The 27,095-nt window shown below is 36.7% G+C and overlaps 1 protein-coding gene across 2 annotated transcripts in view; it reads left to right on the top strand.

Moving 5' to 3' along the window:
- Positions 1-27,095, top strand: part of SYNE1 (spectrin repeat containing nuclear envelope protein 1) — a 299,972-nt gene that overhangs the window by 216,564 nt on the left and 56,313 nt on the right. For both annotated transcript variants that reach the window (XM_071740591.1, XM_071740590.1), the window contains 20 exons: positions 2,654-2,788; positions 3,335-3,441; positions 4,865-5,015; positions 5,854-5,988; positions 6,207-6,362; positions 7,333-7,542; positions 8,197-8,298; positions 9,349-9,468; positions 11,258-11,458; positions 12,138-12,311; positions 12,751-12,882; positions 15,653-15,849; positions 16,876-17,008; positions 17,234-17,416; positions 19,508-19,657; positions 20,267-20,443; positions 20,731-20,886; positions 24,065-24,220; positions 24,904-25,074; positions 26,263-26,396. In XM_071740591.1, the coding sequence (XP_071596692.1) occupies positions 2,654-2,788; positions 3,335-3,441; positions 4,865-5,015; positions 5,854-5,988; positions 6,207-6,362; positions 7,333-7,542; positions 8,197-8,298; positions 9,349-9,468; positions 11,258-11,458; positions 12,138-12,311; positions 12,751-12,882; positions 15,653-15,849; positions 16,876-17,008; positions 17,234-17,416; positions 19,508-19,657; positions 20,267-20,443; positions 20,731-20,886; positions 24,065-24,220; positions 24,904-25,074; positions 26,263-26,396 (3,080 nt within the window). The remainder of the gene's footprint in view (positions 1-2,653; positions 2,789-3,334; positions 3,442-4,864; positions 5,016-5,853; positions 5,989-6,206; positions 6,363-7,332; positions 7,543-8,196; positions 8,299-9,348; positions 9,469-11,257; positions 11,459-12,137; positions 12,312-12,750; positions 12,883-15,652; positions 15,850-16,875; positions 17,009-17,233; positions 17,417-19,507; positions 19,658-20,266; positions 20,444-20,730; positions 20,887-24,064; positions 24,221-24,903; positions 25,075-26,262; positions 26,397-27,095) is intronic.

Raw genomic sequence — 27,095 nt, 5'->3', positions numbered from 1 at the left:
TAAGGAACTCGGGCCCATACATGTTGCCAGATTTTCTGATAACCTTGTAATTACCCAGAGGCATAGACCATCCTGCCACCAGAAAACTATTCCTGCAAGTTATAGGGCAAGACCAAGACCATTATAAAGACTGACATATATTTTTCTTAAAGTGATATTTCAACATACCTGTTCTTCCTGTGACAAAAGGTTTTTTACTCATCAGTGTGACATTCTTTGACTTCCTTGGAGAAATTTTGTTTTTTCTTCTAAATTTAATTTACTCCTATTACTAATGAAACAGAAGAAAATAATTAGGAGACCAAGTCCGTAATTATACAATAAAGCAGTGAAAGTAATCAGAAACTATTCAGTTTCACAGAATTGAAACTAATCAGAAACAAAGTATATCAGGAGAGTTCCAGACTACATTAATTCCAAAGGAAGTAGTTTTCAAGCACTTTGAAACATATATAGAACATCAGCTTATTACTGTTATGTAATAACTTCTGTGACTTAGCAGCAATAACAATGAGAGAATTTTTATAAAATAAGTGGATAGAATGGATTCTGCAGTGAAAAAAAAAAAGATAACAGATAGTTTTTCATTTCTTTTTATTAGAAAGTGTGTGTTTGTTTGAGGGATAACTTTAGTTCCACAAGGCAACTATGCCTGATAGAAGTTTGTACAACTCTGAACTCCTTTTGTCACCATTTTGTGCATTTTAATCAGCATTTTATTTTCCAGTTATTTCTGTTCTGGAGTGAATAGTCCCAGACAGGTTGAAGCATTTATTTCCCAGACTTTTTAAAGGAAATGCAATATATTTCCTTCAGACAGAATTCAAATTAAAACACAAGTGTGTTTTTCAAACTTACATTCTGTGATTTGGGAATGATAGAATCTGTTTCACAAACAATTTTGATGTAAAAAGTATGCACAGCAGCAGATTTGCAAGGCCTCATTGCATCCACGAATGTCATAATTCCTTTTACACTCTTTGCTATTGCAGAAACTGTGAGACTATTTGTTTTACTATAATTCCAAAATTGTAGCGTCTCAACTCTCTTCCCAGAGCAGACTCAAAATCTAAGTGAAATCAGCCTGTCCAAATGCAATTAAGAACTAGATACTGTTTTCCAAAAGAATTAACAAGTTGGGCAGCTATTGTCCCTAGAGCACATACAATGAAGCAGATTTTAAAAAGATATAATTTCCAGAAATATTGCTTTTTTCTCATTTTAATAAAAAAATTAAAATTTTAGACCCTCTTTATCCTTCACATAGTACTTTCTTTGCCTTATCTGGTATCCTGGAATGAAATTTTTCACACTCCAACCATGTGAGCTGTTATATAAACCTGTTCCTATGAAGCAAAGTGTCACAGATTAGCTGCAAACTGAATCCTTAGCGAAAAAAGCTGTTTCATAGAGCAGAGGCTAAACATTCTTTCCAGCCCTAGTACCTCTTTGTTTATTTAGATCCTCTTGAAGTTTGTCCTTTAACACTAGTCAGTCCTTGCAACTCCAGTTGAAATTTGCCTGGTGCCAGGAACACTGCTGTTGGTATAAAGAACACCAGGTGAGGCAAGAGGCTGCTCCCTGATGGATTTGAGACAATGGCTCCACGGAAAGTGGAACATCTTTTTGTTTTGCAGAGCCTGCTGTAAATCTGAAATATTTGGCACTTACTCTATTTAGAATAAGAGCTGGATCCCAAGGAAAATATGAGTCCTATCAAAATGGCATATATAAACTAAACAGGATACAAATTAAGCCCCATCTTAAGCTCTTAAAGCTTAGGCGAGGAAAAAAAGCACAAACACTGCAGTCATCACGTACATGCAAGTAACATTAAATGAATCTAGAGAGGTGTGTAGATCTACGTGGCCAGGCCTGTAACAATTCTGTATTTAATATTAGTCCTGGTGTGTTAAAATCCCTGAATTTGAATATATTGGCCACTGAAATAATTTAAATTTATAGCCAATGTGGATTTCAGATGAAGCAGTTTTTTTGTAGCTATTAAGGTAATTTCTTTGTTGCTTTCCTTACATAGAAGGCCTGTTTAATCACTTATGCTGGAAAAACATATCAATAGAAGTATGAAGTGAAGGGACTGTCGCTTTTGCTGTTCTACTATAGCATTCTGTGGTTTGGTCTCTTACTGTCTTTACTGTTCAAATCATATAATCTGCTGTTAATGGACTGTTGTTTCTGCCAGCTGTGGGTAGAGTTACGATAAAATAATTTTGACCAGAATGACAACTAGAATTCTCTCATTTTCACCTAGGGCAAAAACACCTGACAGAAACAATCCATTGATTCCCTGAATGGCTGGTTAGAGATATACCCTACAATTACAGACCACTGCTGGGTTTTAGGAGCAGCTGAACGAGTCTCCGGAAACATATCAGTCCATGGTTTCTGATCTCTGGTGTTTGATTCCACTAAGCTCAGTGGTGAATGTTTGTTTTTACAGATGCCTTCTTGCTAGTAACCAGTAATCAGTAGAACAACAGAAATCTGAAGTCATTGCTCACTTCAGAATTTGTGAGCTAGCAGCTTGAGAAGTGGAAGGTTACACTACGTGTGGTTTTGAGATGATAAGCTGGACCTGCCAGCTCTCTAGCAATACAAGAGTTTGTGAAATCCTTATTTCTTTCTCTTAAAGCAGGGATCCTTGCAAGAAAAGGAGGAGAGTGATCTGGACTTTCTTTCCTCACAAAGCCCCAGTGTTCAAGAATGGCTGGCACAAGCAAGAACCACTCGCTCACAGCAGCAGCAGAGCACCCTGCAGCAACAGAAAGTTGGTGTTTTGCAGTTTTTTTTCTCTATTCATTAGGTTGTGCTTAGCACTATAGCTGATACATTCTTGTTGATATTTCCACTGAAATCTTAATTTTTACACTGTTTATTGTTCATTAACGATAATGCATTATTATTGAGACTTAGACTTCCTGGGTGACTGCAGTCAGCTTAGTTACTCTCTACTTCCATTGTTCATTGGTATATTAATCTGAATCCATGCTTAAATTTACTGTAAGGAGATGACATTATTTCTTAAAAATATTAATCAACATTTTCTTTAAAGAAGCAAAGATTCACAGACATCCTTATTAGGTTAGTGTCCAGAAAATGCATTGCTGATTAGTTCAACAGTCCAATTTATGTACCAAATATTTCAGTGTCCCTGGGTGGAAGGAGATTTTGCATTGCTTTTGGTGATTAAGCAAGCCATATCAGAAATAACTCAGCTATCTTTGCATGACTGTCATGCTATGCAGCCTTATCCTTCCAGGGCAAAACCAATCTGCTTGAGGTTTGTTTTGTTTTATGTAACTTGCTTTGCTAGGAACTGGAACAAGAGCTAGAAGAGCAGAAGAATCTGCTTCGGTCAGTAGCGTGCCGTGGAGAAGAACTACTAACACAGCAAGTTGCTTCAGAGGGCCTGTGTATAAGGTGTGCTTCCATTTGTTCTGGTGCAAAGTAAATGTCTATGACTCTAAACTGTCATCCTTATGTTTAAATCCATGTTCTGCATATAATCACCTACTTTTCATTTTATCATTTTTATACATCACCGAGGATATGGGAGTCCTGGCTTATAATTTGGGAGTCTGACAGTACAGTTACACAAACTTTTTTGTGCTAGTACATCACCTTTAGCATTTAGAAATTCCCTTTATTCTTATTATCAAGCATCACACTAAGATTGCGAACTAATAGGATTCATTAGACAAGCAGAGGATTTGTTACTGCATCTTTATGGTCCAGTATTGGTGTGTAAATCACACACTCATCTCTGAAATACCGTTGTCTGTCATTGTAACCAGAACTTCTCAGATGAAATATTCATTGCTAATTTTTCCTGCAGTTAGTGAATATTTTTTTTTTTTTTTGATTTTGCATATTTTGAGTTCTGTTTGTGGTCTATATTTTCTTCCACACTTGCCCATTTGGGGGAAGTAGATGACTATAAATGACTCAGCTCAGAGAGTCTACTGCCCAAGCAAAGGCAAAAGAAAATTACTGCCTCCTGCCAATGCAAACCTTGAGGGAGCAGGAAGGATCAGGTCTCAGAAAGAGGAAACCAGGGTGAATAGTGTCATATGTACATATATACATGTGTACACATGTGTACATATATATATACTCAGAGCTGATAATTGATATATCTATATATATATATATATATAAAAATTATCAGCACTGAGTGTAATGATGGAGTATTCAATCCTTGTGTCTCCTCCAGCATGCTGAAGCCTAGAACATGAAGGTAGTTCTTGAGGCAGCAGAACTAAGGCTTATACATACAGGGTATAAGCTGTACTCAGTACAGCTCAGTACAGCTGTTTTCCTCAGCATTTGTATTAGTTCAACATGGCTTTTTATTATAATGACAAAAATTACTTGTTTCCTTTATGTGATGCTTCCTTCTGCCACAACATGTTCATAGCATAGAAACAAACAAAAAATAAATCAAAATATGCTGAACTTCATTCGCTGTTTACCAAAGCCAAACTCCTAGTCTTGTCCTCCCTTAAAATATCAGGGCATGTATGGCAGTTTGAAAAAGTAGGGGAGGAAGGAGTTAGATAAACTGTTTTAAATTTCATGCTTTGAAGTAAAGCTTGCTTAAAGGTTACATTTCAATGTAGTATATATTTATTGTGTTTTGGGGTTCCTACCTTTCTTTTTTCCTGGAAAAAAACCAAAACCAAAACCAAGAAAAAGCAAACAAGCAAAAAAAAATCCCACAAAAAAGTGAAAGTTTAAAAAGTAGCAATTTAAAAGTAGACTTTCTTAATTGACAGAAGAAATAAACATCCTATGCTGTTACAACTTTTGTATTTATTAAACCTTTATGCATCTTGCCATTCAGTGAGAAGCCTGATATGCTATCTGAGGAACTAGTCTTGGAAGGAGAGAAACCATCATCTGAAGAACAGATGAAGATGAAATGGGAAAGTCTGAACCAGGAATTTAATACCAAGCAAAGACTGCTCCAGAAATCTTTGGAACAAGAACAGCTGGTAACTATTTTTAATGTCTCTCTGCATTTTCTCCATAAGACCAGCTGTCACAGCATGAGGTACATTATGTGCAGAGCAGATGGGTAAAGGTGATGTAGTTAATGCAAAGACTATGGAATAATTTATTTTTGTGGCACCTATAAAAACTCTTAAATATTGTCACTAACACTGCCACTCAAGTGAAAAGGAAAAAAAAAAAGAAAAAAAAAAAAAAAGAATGGAAGAAAGGATTCAGGCAGATTTTCATCACTTATATAACCCAGGATAATTCTGTTAACAAATCATCACTCTGAAATTGACCAGTATTCTGGTGACAACTGAAAGGAAAAACTGGTATTCTCACGTTTTGGATATTTATTATATTCAGTACTTGTTCTTAGTGAGTATCTGACAAAGAAGCAAGTGGTTTCAGCCTCAGAATTTTTCTGAAAGAAACAGGGATTAGTCATCTAAATTGGGAACAGTCCAAGATCTGTATTAACATGCATCTTCCATTTAATTTTTAAAAGACCCAAGTTCTCTTTTCCTTATATAATACCACATTGAAATCAGCTTCCAAAGTTCTCAATATCTAGTGTTCACCAGTAATAAATTATTTTTTTGGTAAAAACTAGTCATTGCTCATTCTGGCCACAAGTTATTTATTCTGCACTTCTAAGTGAACCTCCAGCTGACCAGTTTTTAATAAAAGATATTCCTGACAGAACAGTCATGGGAGGGCCAGGAAGATTATTTGGTAATAATCTCAGTCAGCAGTAGAGTCTGTATAGCTGAATTTTGTACCAAATGTGTGGTAGAAGCACACTAATAAGCAAGACTAATTATACTTGTCTCTCAGCAGATTTATAGCAGGCCAAACAGACTGCTACCTGGAATGCCTTTGTGTAAGGAGGAAGGAGAGAATGAGGATAAGTCCTTAGTGTCACCGGTATTGGTTGAATTGAATCAGGCCTTTGAGGTTATGTCATCTGAGGTAACATTTCAATTATCTTTACATCTGTCATCCACCAATCACATTTACAATTAAAATTCTTCTAGCTCTCCCTTGGGGATTCTCCCTTGGGAATCTTTTCCAAGTATTAAATATTCCAAAGCAATTAGAAGTATTAGATTCCAAATATCAGAATCCAAATATTAGAAAGAATATCTTGTACTTCTGCTCTCAGCTTCTTTGGTTCCTTATTTGCCCAGGCTGGACGGGTGAAAGAGAGCCCACGTCTTGAACAGAAGCTATATGATGGTGTTGCAGCCACCTCCTTGTGGCTAGATGGTGTGGAAGAACAGGTCTTTGTTGCTACAGCCCTGTTGCCAGAGGAAGAAACAGAAACACAACTGTGCAAGCAAGAGGTAAGCAATACATAAATAAGACTTTCTTTAAATTGCCAGTAAGGGTGCATTTTCATTAGTATTTAGAAAAAAAAAAATATATTGGTATAATAGATAAGTGACATGTCACTGTCATAATCTGAATGTGAATACTACTGTTTAGAACTTTATTCACTGTGTGGAGAATTGTGGTGGCTTGGCCCTGGTGGGCAAAATGCCCACCAGAGCCAGCCTATCTTGAGCCCCATTCCTGGAAGTTTTTAAGTCCAGGATGGACAGGGGTCTGAGCAATCTGATTTACTGGGAGGTGTCCCTGTCCATGGCAGGGGGGTTGAAACTGGATGATCTTAAAGGTCCCTTCCAACCCTGAAAATTCTGTGATTCTATGATCACTTCCCTCATTAGTTGGACATAAATAAAAGCTTTATGGGTTGAGATTAGGACATGGAGATCCCTCAGCAATTGTCATCACTGGCAAAATGGACTCCACTTGGAGAAATCAGTTTAATTTTATTACCAATGAAAATCAGAGTGGGATAATGAGAAATAAAGCTCACATCTTAAAATGTCTTCTCCCCCACCCCTTCCTTCTTCCCAGTCTCAACTTCACTTCTGATTTTCTCTTCCTTCTCATCCCCAATGGTGCATGGAGATGGGGAGAGGGCGTTGTGGTCAGTTCATCATGTCCTCTCTGCTGCTCTTCCCTCCTCAGAGGGAGACTGTCCCCCCTCGTGGGACACTGCCCTCTGCAAACTTCTCCAACATGAGTCCTCCCCACAGGCTGCAGTTCTTCATTAACTGCTCAGAGCAGTCTGGGTTTGGTTTTTTATTATCAGAAATACTGTGGTTGCAAAACTGTATAGTGTGTGCATATTAATAGTATAAAAAAAACTCACTAAGTAGCTGTAAAATTGGCAACGGTTATTGCAATATGTTTGCCTGATTTCTAGAATGGCTAATTGTAATTTTATTTTGTTTTCTGCAAAATCAGTCTCTTGTCAAAGAAATCAAAGAGATAACAGAAGAAATGGATAAGAACAAGAAATTATTTACTCAGATATTTCCTGAGAATGGTGATAATAGAGATATTATAGAAGACACTTTGGATTGTCTCCTGAGAAGACTGACCTTGTTGGAGTCAGCAGTAAACCAGAGATGCCATCAGATGAAAGGAAGGCTCCAGCAAATAATGTCTTTCAAGGTATGATGCCAATCAGAAGGAATTAACAGGGGTACATGTCAAATGGGGATACAAAGGGTGTAATTCTTTTTAATGAAGAAAACATAAAATTCAGCTAAAAGTTTGGAAAATACATTGCTGGTGTCTTAGTTTAGGATCATAGTTTCATGGGTTACTACAGAAAGAAAAAGAAAATAATGTCAACCATTTTCAATAAAAGCCCTTCCTTTGCTGAAGAAAGGAGACAAGCTGATTAGAACCCTGTGCATTATTGTTACACCAGAAATATTCGATATTTAAAAGAACTACTGCATAAAAAAGCTAACCAAATGAAAAACAACAAAATAAAACAAATCAGAAACGCACTGCTGTATAATACTAAAAGTATTAGAGAAATGTGCTGATTATTTTCTGTTTTACCAATACTAAGAGTTTTGTCAGGATGCATGCATGAATAACAAATTGATTGCAGGTTGGCAAAATTGTTAATATGTAGGTGTCTGGTATGGTACTCTAAAATTTGCAATGTGTAGTTAGCCCTGAACCCTAGTTTACTTTTTTGTTATATTGGCTTGTTTGTAATGATAAAAGTTTGCCTTAAAAAGTGAAACCTAAATTAAGAGCATAAGTGATGGAATAAACTATACAAGAATGATGTATTGTTGTTTCCTGTAGAATGATCTGAAGATCCTGTTTACGTCAGTGGCTGACAACAAATATTTAGTTCTACAGAAACTAGCAGAGGCATCTGAGAGACCAGAAACAGAACAAATGCAGGTATTACCAAATGTCTATTACCTGGGCAGGGAGGGGGGAAGAGAAGTTTCTATTCCAGGTATAACTGAACTGTAGAGAGCAGTTGCTTTTCATGGGAGAATGTATGTGTTCACATAAAGGATGTGAAAATTAGTATCAACAGTGTACTGCATGTGTTTATAAATTAAATAAAAAAAAAAAACCAACAGCAAACCAAACAAATGAAATGAAAAACCAAATACAAAATGTCCCTTCAAAGTGAAAATAAGGTCCTTAATCCGCCAGGTAATTTAGCTGCATAAATTTTAAGTTTAGTGACTATATTAAGTGTACTTCACATTAGTAGGAGTCAGGAATTCTACTCACAAATATAGTTTAAGCATTTGGGTGTGGAGTTTCCAAGAAAGTCCACAGGAGTCTACTTGGTGCCTTTAACTTCATTATAGGTTACATGCATTAATTCAGGAGAGACCTCTAGTTGAAAGACTTTTTTTCTTGTAACTTTCATGGACAAAAGTCAAATTGTCTCCTGCAGACACTTGAAAACACAAACCTTTGTGCTTTCAGTTATTTTCCAAGTACAAAGGGGAGGTACAAGTCCTTTTCCTTTACAATCATTTGGTCCCTATTCTAGACTTGTTAAGGGAACTGTTCAGAGCTGCATCATGCATGTCTTCTGCTGTGATGTCTGGTTGCTTGGTGCTCAGATATGACAGAAATGAGTGCTAATAAAATGAATGCTTTAAGAGAAAGTGTTAGAAAGTTAATAGTCCTTTTTTACCTATACCATGTAATTAAAGGTGTGGAGCTTCACAACAAGGTTTTGTATGAGATAATGTTTGATACTAAAACAGCTTGTTATTAAAAAATGTTATATTGTATTTAACAGATGAGCTGGGCTGGCTTTCTCAACTTTGAAAGAATACTTTCTTATTATATTATCCTTTAAAATTAAGCTTGCCGAAGGACTGCTTATTACTTCAGGCAGAAACCAGAAAAGAATATTACTGTATGGCAGCTACAGTACTGCTATCAAAACTTCAGACTAAATGATGTTATTTTCAAATACAGGTCATACTTCAGGCAGAAGAAGGTTTGAAGGAATTAGATACTGGAATCAATGAATTAAAGCAGCGTGTAGACAAACTACAAATTGACCAACCCTCTGTGCAAGAGCTGTCTAAGATTCAGGTATGGTTCTTAAGTTCCATGATAGACCTCTCTGATTATATCAAAGGTAATATGCTCCTCTGTATTGTTCTTGAGGTGGTTCAGGGAAGCATAGTTAAAAACCTTTCAGTGTATACAAAATACAGTTTTCTCTCTTATTCATCTGGTTTTTCTATGTTTTAATTTTTAATTTTTATAACATCTCTATTACTGATAGTATTAATCATAAAAACACAGAACCATGTTTTCTTTCAGCTCTTGCTGAGTCCCTGTGCAGATAAAGTTAACCATGTGAAGGTTGAGCTCTGTTCTCACCAGTATCTTGTAATCTTGGGTTTAGTTCTCACACCTATCATTAAAAAAAAAAAAAATTAAATTAAAAAAAAACCCAAACACATAAACCAAAAGGAGAGAGATGAAGAAGGTTAGATAAGTAAAAACTGAACTGAAACTGGAAATGTTCTCCTTTTACCAGAATACCTCTGTTCCTGCATACTTTCAGTAAGACTTGCTTTTGAACACACCTAAGTAGTAGAACCTTAGTAGATACATATGGGCAATTGATCTAGAACTTTTATAAGGCTCTTGAAACTCCTTTGTGATCGGTTTGATGATGAGGAAGGGAAATGCTTTAGGAAAGATCAAGGAGGTTTACAGCTTAATAATAATGAATTGGAAGAAAAAGAAAAAAAAAAACAACAAACAACAACAACAACAAAAAAAACCTATATGAAGCTGGACCATAAACTTATGAAGTCAACAAAACAGTACCACAGTTAAAAATTATTTACAAAGATTTTGTGCAAATGTGTGCTTAACCAGCTCTTTATCTTTTTGGTCCTAGAACCTCCTGCTTTTTCTTTTTTTTTTCCTGTCAGATTATGTGTACATACCCCATCCCTTTGATTTCAGTTTTTAGAAAATCCTTCCTTTTGCTTTTTTGACAGCTGTGCTTCTCATAATCATCTCTTTAAATCTAGGAAAGCTGCAGTCTTAGTGTGAATACTTGGCTGTAGCACTGGATGGTTGTCAAGATATTTTGGTTTATTTTTCTGTATGTCTTGCCTTGCTATAATGGGCTTACCTTCACATTCAAATGTATGTTCTGAGAATACAGTTCTCAAAACCAAAACAAGGACGTAATCCTGTTCAGGTGAAGAAAAGGTTTTTCTCATATTCATGGTTGAGGCATACAAGATGATGAATAGTAGATGGGAAGTGATGAAGTTCTTTTTGTCTTGTTTTGTAATTTGGTTGTATGTGTGCACTCTGAAATAGACACTTTTTCTACACTTTTCTGTTCTATATAGAGTATATTGCTATTTTAGGCCTGGTTTGGTTTTTACTATGTTATATGTATCTTGCTATCAGAAAGCTGCTGGGGCAGGAGGGGGAGACAAATGTGGCTTTGAGATGCCTATAGTCTGTAGCCATGATATCCAATCCCCTGCATTATAAGAAAAAAAATGTAAGCAGCATCTTCATTGTGCAGTAGTCACACAGTAGTCTGGTTTTGATAAATTCAGCCCTATCACCCTATTCCTTTGGTACCTAAAACAAGCCTCTGTGATTCTCCTAACTTTGTTCTCGAATTCATATACTTGAAAGGTCTTGCTTGTTTTTCCTCTGTTTAAATGATGAGTTATCAGTATATTTGCACAGTCGTTTTGAGGGAATAGATGAGGAGTCATTGGGGAATAGATGTTATTCTGCTAGTATTCACCCAGGAATACAGGGACAGTAGGGTTGCTTACAGAAATATGTGTAAGTTGTGAAATAAGAATCACTCTTACTACTGTTTGCTCTCAAGGATATGTATGATGAGCTGATGATGATCATTGGATCCAGACGGAGTGACCTGAATCAGAATCTGGCTCTTAAGAGGCAGTATGAAAGGGCTTTGCAAGACCTGGCTGACCTGTTGGAAACAGGTCAAGAAAAGATGGCTGGTGACCAGAAGATAATTGTTGCTTCCAAGGAAGAGGTTCAATCACTACTTGACAAACATAAGGTAATTGACATAAACTGTGACATGTTTCAGGAGTAATCATGACTGTAAGCTTTCCTACAGCAGATTGCTAACCTTCTGTTGCTAAGCGTTCAATAGCTGTTCAGGATGATGGGCCAGTATTAAATAATGATATGTTAAAACTTACTGTATTTTAAATTGGAACCAACTAACTGTTCTGGGTAATATTGAAATGCGTTGTTGGAGGTGAGGGCAGGTGTGTCATGTTTTCTTCCTCATTTCAGTAACAAGTTCCTATGCTTGTCCTATCATGCTACATAGGAATTTCATCCACCACTCCATTTTTTAAACAGAAATTGACAGTTGCTGATAGCACCCACAAAATATAACAAGGCTTTTCCACATTTTTTAATTAGGCAGCATTTTTTGGTGGTGTATGTATGAGCTCTAAGCTCTTTTAGATTTTGGAATGAGAGTTAAGATTGAATTGGCATGGAAAGAATGACCTCTTTCTTTCTTTAAAAAGGCCATTGTCCTTTTTATTATTTTTATTTTGCAGACTGTTGGTAGAGTTAAAAGTTTACCTAATTGTATGTTTGCAGCTACTTGATTATACTGCTACAGTGTTAAAAATGTTTTAGTGGTAATTATTGAGTGCTAATTGCACAATCTCTTTATTTTAATCTCTCTTTACCATCTCTCTCACATTCTAATTTCTCAGGAATATTTTCAAGGATTGGAGTCTCACATGGTCCTGACAGAAACTCTATTTAGAAAGATGAGTAGCTTTGCCCCCTTGAAGGAAACTCGGTCACATTCAGAGCTATTGACACAAGCTTCAGCTGTATTAAAGTTGGCTCATAAACGAGGTGTGGAGCTAGAATACATTCTAGAGGTGAGGATTTCTGTGTTATTTTCTGTACTGACATCGGGGTCAGCCACCAGGATATTCTGTAATACTGCTTTCCTGTGCTCAGACAGAACTGATGGACATTTGTCTCTTTTGTCATACATACACGACACTGATATTTACATTTAGTATTTTCTATTTAACTGCTGTGACCTTCAGGTGGCATAAGTTGTATTCCTACACATTTAAAAGAGATGCTTAGCTTTAGCTGACAAGGACAACATGACAGCTTTTATCCATGTGTTCTGAAAAGCTGAGTCTTAGATAGAAATGGTGTCTTGTAGACTCACTAGATGTTTGTACTGTTATTTCTGTACATTCACAACCATGTAAATATAGGATTTCAATTTGAGACAGTAAATAATAAAAATTCTAGACATCCACATCAGTATTCACTGTATACACGGATAATTTGCACTTGCAGACCTGGATGCATCTGGATGAAGGTTACCAGGAACTTACCAGACAGCTGGAGTCTGTTGAAGGGAGCATCCCCACTATTGGTTTGGTGGAAGAGACAGAGGACAGGCTTACAGACAGGATTGCACTTCTTCAGGTTGGTGCTTTTTAGACATTCTTTGTGGAAAAGTTGGATGAAAGGGATCTCTGAAGGTCAAGTAGTCCAGCCTCCTACTTGAAGCAGCACAGTATCTATGGGCTGGATTAGCCACGGCATTGGAAAACTCAAAAGATGTAGAACCCACAGACAATCTAGGAGCCAACTGCAGTGCTGCATCACCACCTGCTGACAAGGTTTTCTATAAACTCCAATCTAGACCTTCAGCTTTCAGTTTGTTACCATTGTCCTTTTTACATTGTGTGGCACTACTGAGGAGCATTTGCCTCTACAGTCATTTTAATTCTACTCTAAATGGTTGTAGGCCTTTGTTAGACTAGCCCTTAGCCTCTTGTTTGTCGATCTAAAACAAGCACAACTCCTTCAACCTCTTTTTAAAGGACATGTGCTCTAGGTCCCTAAACATCATAATAGCTCTACACTAGACCTTGGATAATTCCTGCTTTGTGAACTTGATGGTAGGTGGGGACAGGGAAGATCGAATGCACTAGATGTGGCCTCATTAGCATCAAGTTAGGTGGGGATAATAAAATAACTTGATCGTTCACAGTCCTAATGTGGGCCAGTGCTGTGGTTTGCTTATTCATGATGTCTTGGTTATGGTGGATGCCAGGTTAAATACACTAGCCCATCTCTTCCTAGCCTGTACTGAGAAACAGGGTCTTTCTCCCCAAGGCACAAAATTTGCACTTCGTACTGAGCCTTCTCAGGTTTCTTCTACCTCCAACCTCAAGTTCATCAAAGTGTCTCTGAACTAAGCGTGCAATTTCTTTTGTCAGCCGTTCCCCCTACATTACTGTCATCCACAAATTTACTGAGGAGCTCTCTCTATCACCACCCATGCCATTAATGAAGATGTTGAAGATGTTTGGGCTCAAATATCAACAATCCTTGGAGTACTCCAGTTCTTGGAGTATACTCCACCCATGGCAGTCTGTAAGCCAGACTTTGATCTAGTGTTTGAGACTGGTAATACAGTCTAGTATGGGCTAGTTTACAGCCCATGCTGCACACATTCTCTCTGCTTTCAGAGGAGAATCCTCTGGGGGACAGTGTCAAAGGCCATACTGAAGTAAGTCACCCCTGGAGCCACTCATTTTGTCGTAAAAGACTGTCAAGTTAGTGAATCCAAGTTAAATATTCACAACTACCTTTTGGTTCTCTTTATCTTTAAAAATGTATTCCAAGGGTATGTGTACCAGAAAGCAAGGTGAGGCTGAACAACCTGCTGTTCCCCAAGTTGCCTTTCCTCTTCTCAACTACAAGAACTAGTAGTTTAATATAGGTTTTCTACCACATCCTTTTTTCTTCTTTGTTCTCAAAATGAGAATTATGATCTGATGTTTTGTCTTTGTCTCATTATACACCAGATGCTTTGATTGGGTATTTTGTTTTCTTCTCATACAGAAAAATGTCTGCCAGTTTTTTCTTACAAATTGACTTGTGTATTCTGAATTTGTTCTGTGTATTGATCTTTCACTAGGCAGCTCTTTGCTTTTGCAGTGGTATGAGAACTTAAGCAATCGATTGTGTGTGGGTTTTGTTTTGATTTTGTTTATTCCTAGACATTGTTTGCATTGGTCTTCACCCTAAATTAGATTTCATCTTTCCTCTTGTCAGTTACACAAAGTAGGTTACACAAATCCAGATTCTCAGTCTGCTAAGGCATAATTTTTAGTACATTTTTAACTCTCCCTGTGACCCACATATAGGTTTAAAATCCATCATAATTAATTTATAGCTATCTTGGAATTTTAAATGCTAGTCTCTAGGACTTATACACTTATTTGTGTATATATGTTATCTGTAAGTAAACACACACATATGTAAATAAAAAGCTATTTTATTAGAGCTCTAGTTATGTGAAAGAAAATAAGAAGAGTGATAGACAGCTTAGACCATGAGACTGATAGTTTTGTACGTTTTAGCTTAAGATTAGTTTCAGCGTAATGAAAGATAGGAATGCATGTACATTTTGTGCTCAGGCTTGGTCAAATATGCAGGTGTTTTAAAAATCTGTACTACTTCTGTTATGACAGTGGAGTTTGACTAGACTGTTTGCCCAGACACACAAATTTCTTACTCCTTAAAAAGCTATGATTTAAATGAAATCTCTCTCTGCCTCCAGTTGGATTCAGGGTGAGAGTATTATCACCTTATCCTTTTTCAGTAACTATTTCACTTTCTTTTGTGATAACAATCAGCTTCTGTGTTCAGGGATTTAGGTGGGAGTCAGGGATTATCTCTTTTACAGCCATGGATGACTGGAATGAATATCAGTTAAAAAAAAAAGAGATAACTAGAGAGCACAAGGCAGGCATTGAAAGGGCTGAACGGACACTGTTAATAGCTTGATATTGGACACCCTTAATTTCCATTGCAGTAGAGTTTTCTGCAGAATAAGTTCTGACATTTTAATAATTTCGCTCAGAAATGGTGTTGCCTACTGCAGATTCTTCTGAAATTGTGCTTTTGAAGTGTAAAATATCTACACCAAGAAGGAGTTCATCATAAGGAACTGTCAGCACATGTAGTGCAGTAAGGCGTTTTGTGACAGCACATTCAGATTTTGAGCAAGTTGTCTTAATGATGGTTCTCAGGGAACTCTAGAACTGAAACAGGGTAATAATGTTATGTACTGTCATGATGTTGGCTATGCTAGATAATACAGTAAAAGAAAACCAAATATTGAGAAAGTGTGGTAGCAGAGACCTGCAGAGCTATCTAACCATCTCCTCTGTCATTACAGCATCTGAGATCTAACCTCAATGAGTACCAACCTAAATTATACCAAGTACTAGATGATGGGAAAAGACTCCTTTTTTCTGTTAGCTGCTCAGATCTTGAAAGTCAGCTGAACCAACTAGGAGAACAGTGGTTAAGCAACACCAACAAGCTTACCAAGGAGCTTAACAGGCTGGAGACAATACTGAAGCTCTGGACAAGGTAATGCCAGTTGTATGTACAGTATAAACTACTCTACCTGTGCTTTTCAGGTCATAGTAATTCTGAGACCAGACCTATTAGATTCAATACTTAAAAGAAAGTACTTCACAATGTATGTGATAGTTTAATTACTTTACAATATCCTATTTCTGTTTCATACAAGTGCTGTCTTACTCCCTTGGTGGGAGGAAGTCAGAAGGCACCTTATTTAGATGACTAAATTAGAAGCCCTGTGTCCATAGAGGCTGAGAGAGAAAGGGTGTGTCCTTTGCCAGGTAGCATGAGCAGCCTCAGCATGGTCTGCTAGGGCTATTGCCACTGCTGGGTTCTTGTGGGTCTGTATCATTATATTCACAGAAGGATCTTTCAGCTGCCTTTAGTAATGCTTATATGCTATTTCTGTAATAAGTTCTGTAAGTGATATACAAGCTTTGTCTATTATTCACAATATCCCTGGCTTGCTGGCTCACTATCCTTTCGAGAGAGATACATAAAGGGATTGTATGTATCAAGGTTATGTGGAGACACTCTCATTCTGACATCTCAGTAGTTGTTTGACATATGAAATGTTATGGAAATAGTTTTGGGGAAAAAAAAGAAAAAAAAGGAACATAAATTTCAAATTTCTGTTCTGAGATACCTTGTGATAAATCTTTGGAAGATTAAACTGTCTAATGAAAAGTAAAAATGTGTTTATGTGTGTGAGGTTGGGTGGGGTGCTATTGGAGCTTGCCCAAATAGTGTGACAACCTGGTTACTAGTCCTTCATTAAACTTAGTTTTTCCTAAGAGGCAAAAATAAGGCACTGTTTAGGATTGTGGATGTAATGACTAACTTAAGAACTTCCTGATACCAGGCCTGCCTTTAAAATGTAATCATGTTTTTCTGAAATTTAATAAAGGGAAGGAAATATTTTTATTTTTAATCTCCTACATAGTATCATCCCTAACACTTGGAGGAGATACTGCTCAGTTTGAGGCAAGAATTGGTGATGACTGCTTTAGTTTTCTTTAAACATCTTTGCAGATATCAGAGTGAATCAAGTGAACTGACACATTGGTTACAGTCTGCAAAGGAGCGACTGGAATTTTGGAGCCAGCAGGCTTTGACAGTTCCTCAGGAACTGGAGACAGTCCGAGACCATTTGAACTCCTTTTTGGTAAGTCATTCATGGGCCTAGGACACCTTTCTCTCCAATTACATATGAAAAAGTAAGCAATTATATGATTATACTTTTTCTCATCGTGGAAGTAGTGAGTATGCAAAAAAAAAAAAAGTACCTATGTTTTAGAGGAAGGGACGATATTCTTAATTTTCTGAGGTAAAGCTTTAAATGCAGTTAAAAATTAGTTGATTATTTCCACAAACATGATTCTGCTTACAGGAGTTTTCAAAAGAAGTGGATGCTAAATCATCACAGAAATCTTCTATTCTGAGTACTGGGAACCAGCTCCTCAAGCTGAAGAGGGTGGATACAGCAGCATTACGGGCAGGGTTGTCCCACATAGACAGCCAGTGGACAGACTTGCTCACACGAATCCCAGCAGTACAGGAGAAATTACACCAGGTAAGGAGGTCCAGTAATGGCCTTTGATATTCCAGAAAATTTGGACTATATGGCTTCCACTGCCTTTGAGAAATTCCTCAATTTATCCATGTGAGGCAAGATAGGAGCATTACTCCTCTATTAATGTGAGAAAACTTAACCTCATGTCCAAATCCAGCCTAAGCATACTGTCTAACACCAATTGGTGTTAATATCAAACTTTCACAGTTAAATTTTAACCAAAGAACAGATGAGGGTTATTTCTTCAGGTTTTGTAACTTTAGGAAACAGCAAGTTCACATGTCTGTCTGTCCCCTTTCAGATTTGGGTAGTGGTTTTCCTCAAGTTGAATGGGCTGGATTCAGGTCTAGGCAAGACAAAATGAATCTTGCAACACTGTATCAGGTTCCTTCTAGTGTTTGTAGGAGCAGAAGGGGTTTGGTTGTATAGTTTCATTGTTTAAATGCTGTAATGCCAAATGTCAATTCTACCGGTCTAAAAGTTGGCTTAGTATGTGGTTGCCAGGAGAGATTATCAGTCTAAGGAGTTAGTAATAACATGATCTATGGGGAGAGAGGAAGGGTAACAAGTGTTACCTGAGTCTATTACATTTAGAAAATAATGTAATTCGGTAGTTTCTGAACTCTTGTATTGCAAAATGTGCAAAATGTGTACCTAAAATGTCATAGAACACAATTCTGTGTAACTGAATTTAAGCAAGCACTACTATATCAAAAGTTGAAAGTGAGTCTTATAAGAAAAAAACAGGTACTTTTCAAAATCAGCCCTTTTAGAAACCCTACAAGAGGAGTTGTATAAAATTATTTTCTGTGGGTCTATTCAATAGCATTTACAAGGACATAATATTGTAGCTTAGAGCTGAACTTTTACGTAAGCTCAATACAGAATTATGAAATGAGAATGCAGAACCTCTTGGAAGTTAGAAATGTTTGTTCCATTTCTTTGTATGATGCAGAATGGAAAGAAGAAGCCTTTAATATTTTCTTACTGGGATGAATGCAGTTATACACTGTATCTGCTGTTAATCACAGTCATAGAATGGTTTGGGTTGGAAGGGAACTTAAAATATAATCTAGTTCCAACCTTCCTGCATGGGCAGAGACACCTCCTGCTAGACCAGGTTGCTCAAAGACCTGTCCAGCCTGGCCTTGAACACTTCCAGGGAAGGGGCATCTACAGGTTCTCTAGGCAACCTATTCCAGTGTCCTACTCCGAGTGCAACCACCCAGCCAATTCCTTATCCACCAAGTGATCCATCCATCGAATCCATATTTTCCAATTTAGAGACAAGGATGTTTTATGGAACAGTGTCAAGCATTTTGTTCAGGTGGATGCTGTCAGCTGCTCACACCTTGTCTGCCTGCACTGTGATCCCATCATAGAAGGCCACCAAATTTGTCAGGCACAGTTTGTCTTTGTTGAAACCATGCTGGTTGCCACCAAACACCTCCACGTTTTCCAGGTCCCCTGGCAGAGCATTTAGAAGATCTGCTCCATGATTTTGCCAGGCATAGAGCTGAGACTGACTGACTGTCCCTGGATCTTTCTTTCATCCCTTTTTGAAAATTGGGGTTATGTTCCCCCTTTTGCAGTAAGTGGCAACTTCATCTGATTGCCACAACTTTTCAAATTTGATGGAAAATGGCTTTGCAGCTTCATCTTCCAGTTCTCTTAGGAGCCACAGATGGATCTTGTCAGGAATTTGTGCACTTTCAAGTTCTTTAAATAGTCTCAGACCTGCTCTTCTCACACAGTGGACAGATCTTCCTTCTCCTGGTCCCTGCCTTCTCCTTCTGCAATTTGGGTGGTGTGGACAGAGTCCTTGCCAGTGAAGACTGAGGCAAAGAAGTCACTGAGTACCTCAGCCTTCTCCATATCCCACATGACCAGGTCTTCAGTTTCTTTCTGAGGGAAAAAAAAACAACAAAAAGCCAAAACAACTTTCATCGTTCTTTAGCAACTTCATTGATATATTAGAGATGTTGAATAGCATGATAATAATGGCAGGTAATGCAAATATGGCAATGCAAAGCTAAGGAATTCTTACCCATTTTCTTCACAATATGAATTTTGAATCTGCTACCTTTATAGGTCCAGATGGACAAAATTCCCTCTCGCCATGCTATCTCTGAAATTATGAGCTGGATTTCCCTGATGGAAAATGTCATCCAGCAAGATGAAGAGAATATAAAAAATGCAGTAGGACAGAAAGTCATGCAGGATTATGTCCAGAAGTACAAGGTACTGCATGAAAATATTACTGATTTTCCTTTTGAATTATCCCAATTAAATGCACATACATGTATAAGTGATTTAATGTTAAAAATAAAAACAAAACAAAGGAAACAACTTACACTGAGGAGTGTTTAGAGTGGTGCACAAGAATTGGGTAATATTTGATACCGTGGTGAAGCAGCCAAAATTACTGTTGATCTACTGCTTAGTTATGACATGAATAAAATTTTTAACATGCTTACCTTAATTTACAGCTAAATCTAAAGCAGTATGATTTAAGTTTGTCATGTCTATCTTTTACCCAAAACCACAAAGCACTTTGCAAATTATTTATGTTGTTTTATGAACAACATAAATAGGGAGGGGGAGTTGAGGGGGTGGAGGTAGAGGGGGCAAGTGTAGGGAAGAAATGCAGATTCTTTTTTCCAAAGACAGTGTATTGCTGGTTTATTTCTGAATATTTAGGAAGAGTAGCAATGATTTGGATGGCTGCTCAATTGCTAAAATACATTTAGAGAAATTTGTAATTTTTGAACGTTTCTCCTGTCATTTGCTGGAAGGTAAGCCATTATGGTACTTATGTTTTGGAATTTTTATTCCCTTCTTTTCTACTAGGGTTTCAAGATAGATTTAAATTGCAAACAGTTAACAGTAGACTTTGTCAACCAATCAGTTCTACAAATTAGCAGCCAAGATGTTGAAAGTAAACGAAGCGACAAAACTGATTTTGCAGAACAGCTCGGAGCAATGAACAGGCGCTGGCAAATCCTGCAAGGCCTGATAACGGAAAAGGTAAAGAAAAAACTTAGCTGCTCTCTAATGAACTTTCAAAATACGTAGAACTATAAATAATGGTTGGAAGCCTCTGCTGGTCATCTAGTCCAACCTCTTTCTTAGTAAGATCACATTGCATAGGGACTTCTTTAGCGGAGTTTTGAAATCTCCAAGGACAGATTCCACTACCTCTGTGTGCAGACCATTCCTGTGCTTAACCAGGTGACAAGTTTTTGCCTTGATCACAATCAGAATTTCCCCTGTTGCAGCTTGTGACTGTCATGTCTCCTCCCATTTCTTTGCAGATCCAGCTGTTGGAAAGTCTGCAGGAATCCTGGTCAGAATATGAAAATAATGTGCAGTGCCTAAAAGCTTGGTTTGACACTCAAGAGAAGAAGCTGAAACAACAACAGAAAATTGGAGACCAGGCTTCAGTACAGAATGCTTTGAAAGACTGCCAGGTATGTCCCCATATAAATAACAATATTCTTTTTCCAACAGGTAGAAACAGCACATGATAAAGTGATGTAAAATCTTTGTATTAGTGAAGGCAGTGGAAGAACTCTTCAGTGTGGGAGAGATTTAATTCCTAAAGTGAAAGCAATAAGAAAGAAGGAAGGGAAAGTAATGTCCCGAAAATCTTTAAAACCAACCAAATTCATTGTTCTTTTTGCATTGGGTATTAAAACATGATCATTTCCAAGCCTTCCAGAAAGGTCATCAAAGGACTATATTCCCATATTCCCATTCCTGTTTAGCCAGTCTTATGGTACCTGATGTCATGAAGATCATGTTTAATTTTTCAGAAACTGATTTTTTGCTGCCTTATCACTACCTTTCCTTTGCTACCTCTTTTTTTCCTGTTCTTTTTCTACCTGATACATTCCACCCATCTGTTCAAATAAAAATACTAGATCCAAGGTGATTTTATGCTGTAATTCAGAACGTGTCAGGAATCAATTTTTTTTTTTTTTTTCAAATATTCAGCTATCCAGAGAAAGAAATGGTGGTGGTTTCCTTTTTGCTTTCAGAAGCATGAAGCATGATTACAGTGAGCAAAGACAGGATGAAACAAAGCTCACCTATACATGATTCACATAAGTTCAGAATAACCTAAGTTTTTCACGGAAATTCAGTAAGGGACTAGACAGCAGTGAACAGGTTTTCAGTTGACTCTGAACATCTTACTCAGAATAGCACACATTTAAGTTAGAAGCCTGAACTCTAGCCTTACAGCTCCAGAAGCAAGTTAATAGGTATATAAGCAAAATAGATTTTTCTAAGTTTATAAACAAGGCCTTTATATGGTATCAGGCTTCAGATAACTTTTGCTCAAAATTATTTTATCCTACACCAAATTAATAGTAATAATAATAGTAATAATAGTAATAATAGTAATAATAATAATAATAATAATAATTAATAATAATGTACCATCAGATCAAAAGTATAATTAAACTCTGTCAGGAAGACTGCATACCCAAAATCTTGCTGTTCTCATCTCCTTAAAAAGGAGTAAGAAAATATGTTCATCTTGATGTGGATGTCTTTCCCATATGCATTCATAGAGTTGGATTGATGTGAACTGGCTTTTAAATTTTCACAAAGAGAACAGCTGGAAATTTTTTTTATATTAAATGCATAGGAGAATTTAATCTTTTTATATAGATTATATATAGATTTATATAGATTATATATAATCTTTTTATATAACGATAATCTATATTCACTAGGGTATTAAACCCATCTTCATTCATGTAAAGGTAAGTAGTTACTTTGGCCAGATATGTTAGAAGTCAATTTTTCTTTGGAAGTTCTTGACCTACGTTTCCTATCTGGTTGCCGTCCTTAGTTTCAAGTCTGGTATCTTTATGGTTTCAGCACAATAAGTCCATGTGACTGAAGAAAAGGTAATTTAGCATTGCCTGACATAATTTGCAGGGTGTGCTTGTCTGGAGTTCAAAGCTGAATCTGATTTATTCATCATTATGGTTCCTTTTGGTAAGGGAAGTTAGCAAATACTTGCGGAGTCAGTTATGGATGGCAAAGCTTTGATCAGCAGAGAAACAAATTTTTTAAGGAATAACTGTAACAGACACTCCCAAGTATATAGTTCAGCTAGTACAAAAGCTTCAGTTTACTTATTAACCAATCTTAGTTGGTACCTCATGTCATATTAATAAGTGAAGGCAACCATTTTTTCCTATCACAGATCAGAAACAGTAAAGTGTCTTTAAATCAGTTATGAGATCAAAATGATATATAAGAAACCCCGTTACAAAGAGAAACACAAATATTTTCTTGATGATCCATCTCTCTAAGAAAATTAAAATATAGCTGAAATCACAAGATGTACTACTTCGTGTAGAGGCATCCCAAGATTGTTCACAGTCCGCTTTCCATACCACAATGACTCTTTTATCTCCAGACAAGTAAACGCAAATTTGTGCTGTTCTTGAAGCCTGCAGACCTACTTCCCCTCTCTGCTCAGACTCAGTGTTTGCACTACCTGAAGATACACAGCTAATGTATGAGGCAGAGCACTGTAGGACTGTCTTGGATCTCCTTGCACTGTGCCATGAAATTAAATACATTTCTTTCCTGGCTGTGAGTGAGCTTATGGGAGCATGCTATGTGACTCACAGTTTCTCACCAAGTCTTCTTCTTCTCTCTCTTTTGTTTTGTAACTGCATTCTCACGCTATTGAGGCGTGAGGAAGATCACAGGTTTTTGACTAGGAAATGTTACATGCTAAGCTTCTGTACTTTGCTTTTTGAGAACATGATAAAGCCAGCAAACTTTGAATCAGCAATTCCATGACCAATCTTAAATCAAGCATACAGTCAGCACTTGCCTGAAACGGCGGAAGAAGCCACTAAAAAGTTATGACAGCCTCAGTACTTATGTATTCCCCTGTTGCCTTCATTTGTTTTCATGCCCACTGTTAATTTTCTTTCCATTTTCTTGGGTTAGCATGTAGGAAGACTAAGCAGAGTAAAATGCCACATTAATGCTTCCCAATGACATGTAAACTTGAGGAGGTAATAAGCAAAATTCCTGCAGTCTGTTGCTTGTTGTCATTGGCTGGACTCCAATGAACTTTTCATCTAGCTGAAGGCTCATTGGCCTCATGCAAGAGGCTCTGCTGAGACCTGGCAGAGGAATAGACTCCACTTCATGTGGAGACATGGCAAATTGACATCTTTCCCTAGGAAGTAATTTTGTCCTTTTCCTTGGATAGCAAAAGTAATTTTTTTTTTTTTTCCAGAGACTTAGGCCAGCTGTCAGCTAATTAAAAGGCCCTTTCAGTTTTCTAGGACAAACGAAGACACACAAGAATTTTCCCATGTTTTCAAACCACTGTCCTATTTTTAATGAGTTTTTGACTCTTACCTGAAAGCAGTGGATTACACAGAAGCTTACTGTAGAGGACATGCTTCTATTCAAATTACTGAATGCTTTAAAAAGAATATAAAATATTAAATAAAATTGCTGATTAGTTGATTCTCTTGAGAATAAAAAGCCAAAGTATGCAAGTGTGACTTTTTTAAACTAAGGACCTTATGGGCATCTTTTCTATCTCAAGGCTTATCTATCCAAGTAAGCAAAAACACTCAAGTATCTTCTTTCTCTTTTCAGGAATTGGAGGAATCAATAAGAACAAAGGAAAAAGAAGTAGAAAATGTAGAACAGAGGGGTCTGTCTTTGATACAGAACAAGAAGGAAGAAGTCTCTTCAGTTGTTATGAATACACTGCAAGATATTAACCATTCCTGGGCCGCTTTGGATCACATGGTAAAAGAATCATAGGGCACAGAGGAGAGGGAGAATTAGCAGTTTGCAGCAAACGGGTATCTTCTGTATTGTAAGGGAAGAGATTCTGGATTGTGCCCCTACTTCCATCCATCCTCACATTTGTGTGTACACTCCCCATGAAGTGGTTATGATATCCCAAGGATGCTTTTAATTCTTTTAATTGAAGCTCTTTAGATGCGTTCTGATACTTAGTGGAAAGGTACCAAATGACCTGTAAGGACGTTTCTTTTCAAGCACAAGGTCTTGCAGGACCCAAGGTAGAGATCAGCAGTGCTTGTCCTCCGAAGCTTGGTAACATCATTCTACCCTCTCAGAAGTAATGCAGTGTGCTAGTCCTAGCCTTTCTGCCAACTCTCTTAGGCTGACTTGCATATGGAATACATGTTCCTTAGGCTTAAGCAGTTTCTGTCAATCCTGCTTTGGACCAAAGTAGAATGGCCATGGTACCTTCTCAGTCTATACCATCACAGCTTTATAAATTCAAGGTGAACTTTGTGTTGTACCCAGTGTAAGTCCATCTGATTGTTGAGCAAAATCTTAATTCTCAAGAGGTTTAAGATTAGACATGTAAAACAAGCAGTAGCTGAGATCAAAAGGAAGGACACAATTTAATGAAATATCTTGAATGCTTTTGATTTACTTTTTTTTTTCCTTCCTCCTAGGTTAGCCAATTGAAGATATTGTTGCAATCTGTTCTTGATCAGTGGAGCATTTACAAAGTGGCTTATGAAGAACTGAATAGTTACCTGACAGAAGCCAGATATTCTTTGTCCCGTTTTTATCTTCTTACTGGTTCTTTGGAAGCTGTGAAAATTCAAGTTGACAGCCTTCAGGTGAAAATAATACTATGCCTCTTGACATACTGAGGATGGATTTAAGGTTAAAATTGTCCTAATTGAACTGTTTTTTGTTCATAAGAAATGGAAGTAGAAAATCACATGTACAATAAGAGAACACCTAGTCAAATATTCATTGCATTTTTCATTTTGTGGAAGAAATAAAATGGTCATAGTTGTTTTCTTTTTTGATTTTTGATGCTGTTCTTTATATTTTGAGCTCTATTGTTTAATCGTTAAAAGTATTTAAATTGTGCTGGTGACTACTAAAACCAAAGTTTCTCACACTGCTTTGTCAGGCTTCTGAGCTACTGGCACATGTTGAGATTACGTTTTTAACTTCCCTCCTTGCCTCAAAAATGTATTTACAATAGATTGAGGATCAAAGAAAATACCTAAAACCTGAGATACTCGCACATTTAAATGGTTTTCTACTGTAAAAAACCCATAAAATACTATGAGAATCCTGGTAAAAATTACAAATTAAAATTAACTGAAATAACTTAAAGAACTAAATTTAAAATATAACAAATTAATGTTCCATTACATAGATTATAATTTTATTTCAAAGAAATGTTTGTCTTTGGAATAAAAAGTAATTATGCAAACAATTCCAGATGCTTAAAATAACAAGGTTTTTTTGTTGTACAGAAAATTACTTTTTTTGATTATTAAGATTTTGATTATGCTGTTTAATGAGGTTGAGATTTTCTGGGATGCTCAGACTATAGCTATATACAAAAAAACATTTAAGGTTAAAAAAAAAAGGATAATTTCTAGAATTACTCTTCCTGGTGATGTTTCTTTTTTTTGTTTCATTCTAAACAGGAAAATGTTATTTAATTTCTTTTTTTTCATCGGTTACATTTTACTTTCTGAAGCAGTCTCATGCACTTACTACTTCTATGCAGAAGTACTGGTTTATAATCATTTCCTTTACAATATTTTTACATTTTGAGAACATAGGGTAAAATTTTCTTTTTGCTTCACCTTGAGATTGAATCAGATTAATAACAGTCTTTATATTAAACAACCTTCTCTTTACTTGAAACATACGTGAAATCAAGTTTTTCATTCATAACCTATATGATGTAATTGATACATACTTTGAGATGTTTCTGCATCATGCCATTGTAATACCTTGTGGATTAATATTTTTTTTCCTTATTCTTTTATCCATTTTAGAGCCTACAAGATGAATTGGAAAAGCAAGAACATAGCTTACAGAAATTTGGTTCTGTAACCAATCAGTTGTTGAAAGAATGTCACCCACCAGTGACTGAAACACTTAGCAACACTTTAAAAGAAATGAATATGAGGTAGAAATTGTCTGTGTATTGAACTTTACTTTCAGTGGTATGTTCAGAATGCAGAAATCCCATCTGAAAATTTTATCTATGTATGCATGAGGTTCCCCAGATTTGAGGTTGCTTTTTCTAGTTTGAAGGAAGGGCATGATATCCAAGTCTTCACCAATAGCTTGGCAAACAGCTTCCTCTATTTTGAATCCAGGCCAGAACCAATGTAAGGTATAAAGGATTATTCAGAGCTACAGAAAGTAAGGATCCCAAAGCAAAAACTAGTTTTTGCTAGGAAAGCTGGCGTTTTTTTAAAAAAAAACACAACACAATAATTACAAATTTATTTTGATCTGTGGTCCATCCTGTCACAGATTCATGAAGTGGAGAGAGAGATTATTCATCCTGTTTCAAAAAAGAAACTGTAGAACTTAACAGTTGCGATGATAACTGACAGAATTTTCATTTCAACATTTTTCTCGTGCAGAAGTAATTGAAAAATATTGCTGTTTCTCCTAGTAAAGAAATAATGAGGAAATTTGATAAATACCAGCACATTTGAGAAAGCACTGGTTGTCATTAGAGACAAGAATTCAAAGGAGGTTTAGATGTTTAATTGGGTAATAAAGAGATTTAATAGGTCTGGAAGTATTTTAGAAGGGACTTGCACAGGGCTTTATAACTTTAACTGCTCTGTCAGAATCTGGGAGGAAATTAGAG

This window comes from Heliangelus exortis, chromosome 3 (genome assembly GCF_036169615.1).
Source record: "Heliangelus exortis chromosome 3, bHelExo1.hap1, whole genome shotgun sequence".
NCBI classification, from domain to species: domain Eukaryota; kingdom Metazoa; phylum Chordata; class Aves; order Apodiformes; family Trochilidae; genus Heliangelus; species Heliangelus exortis.
This window is presented reverse-complemented; position numbering and strand designations above follow the sequence as displayed.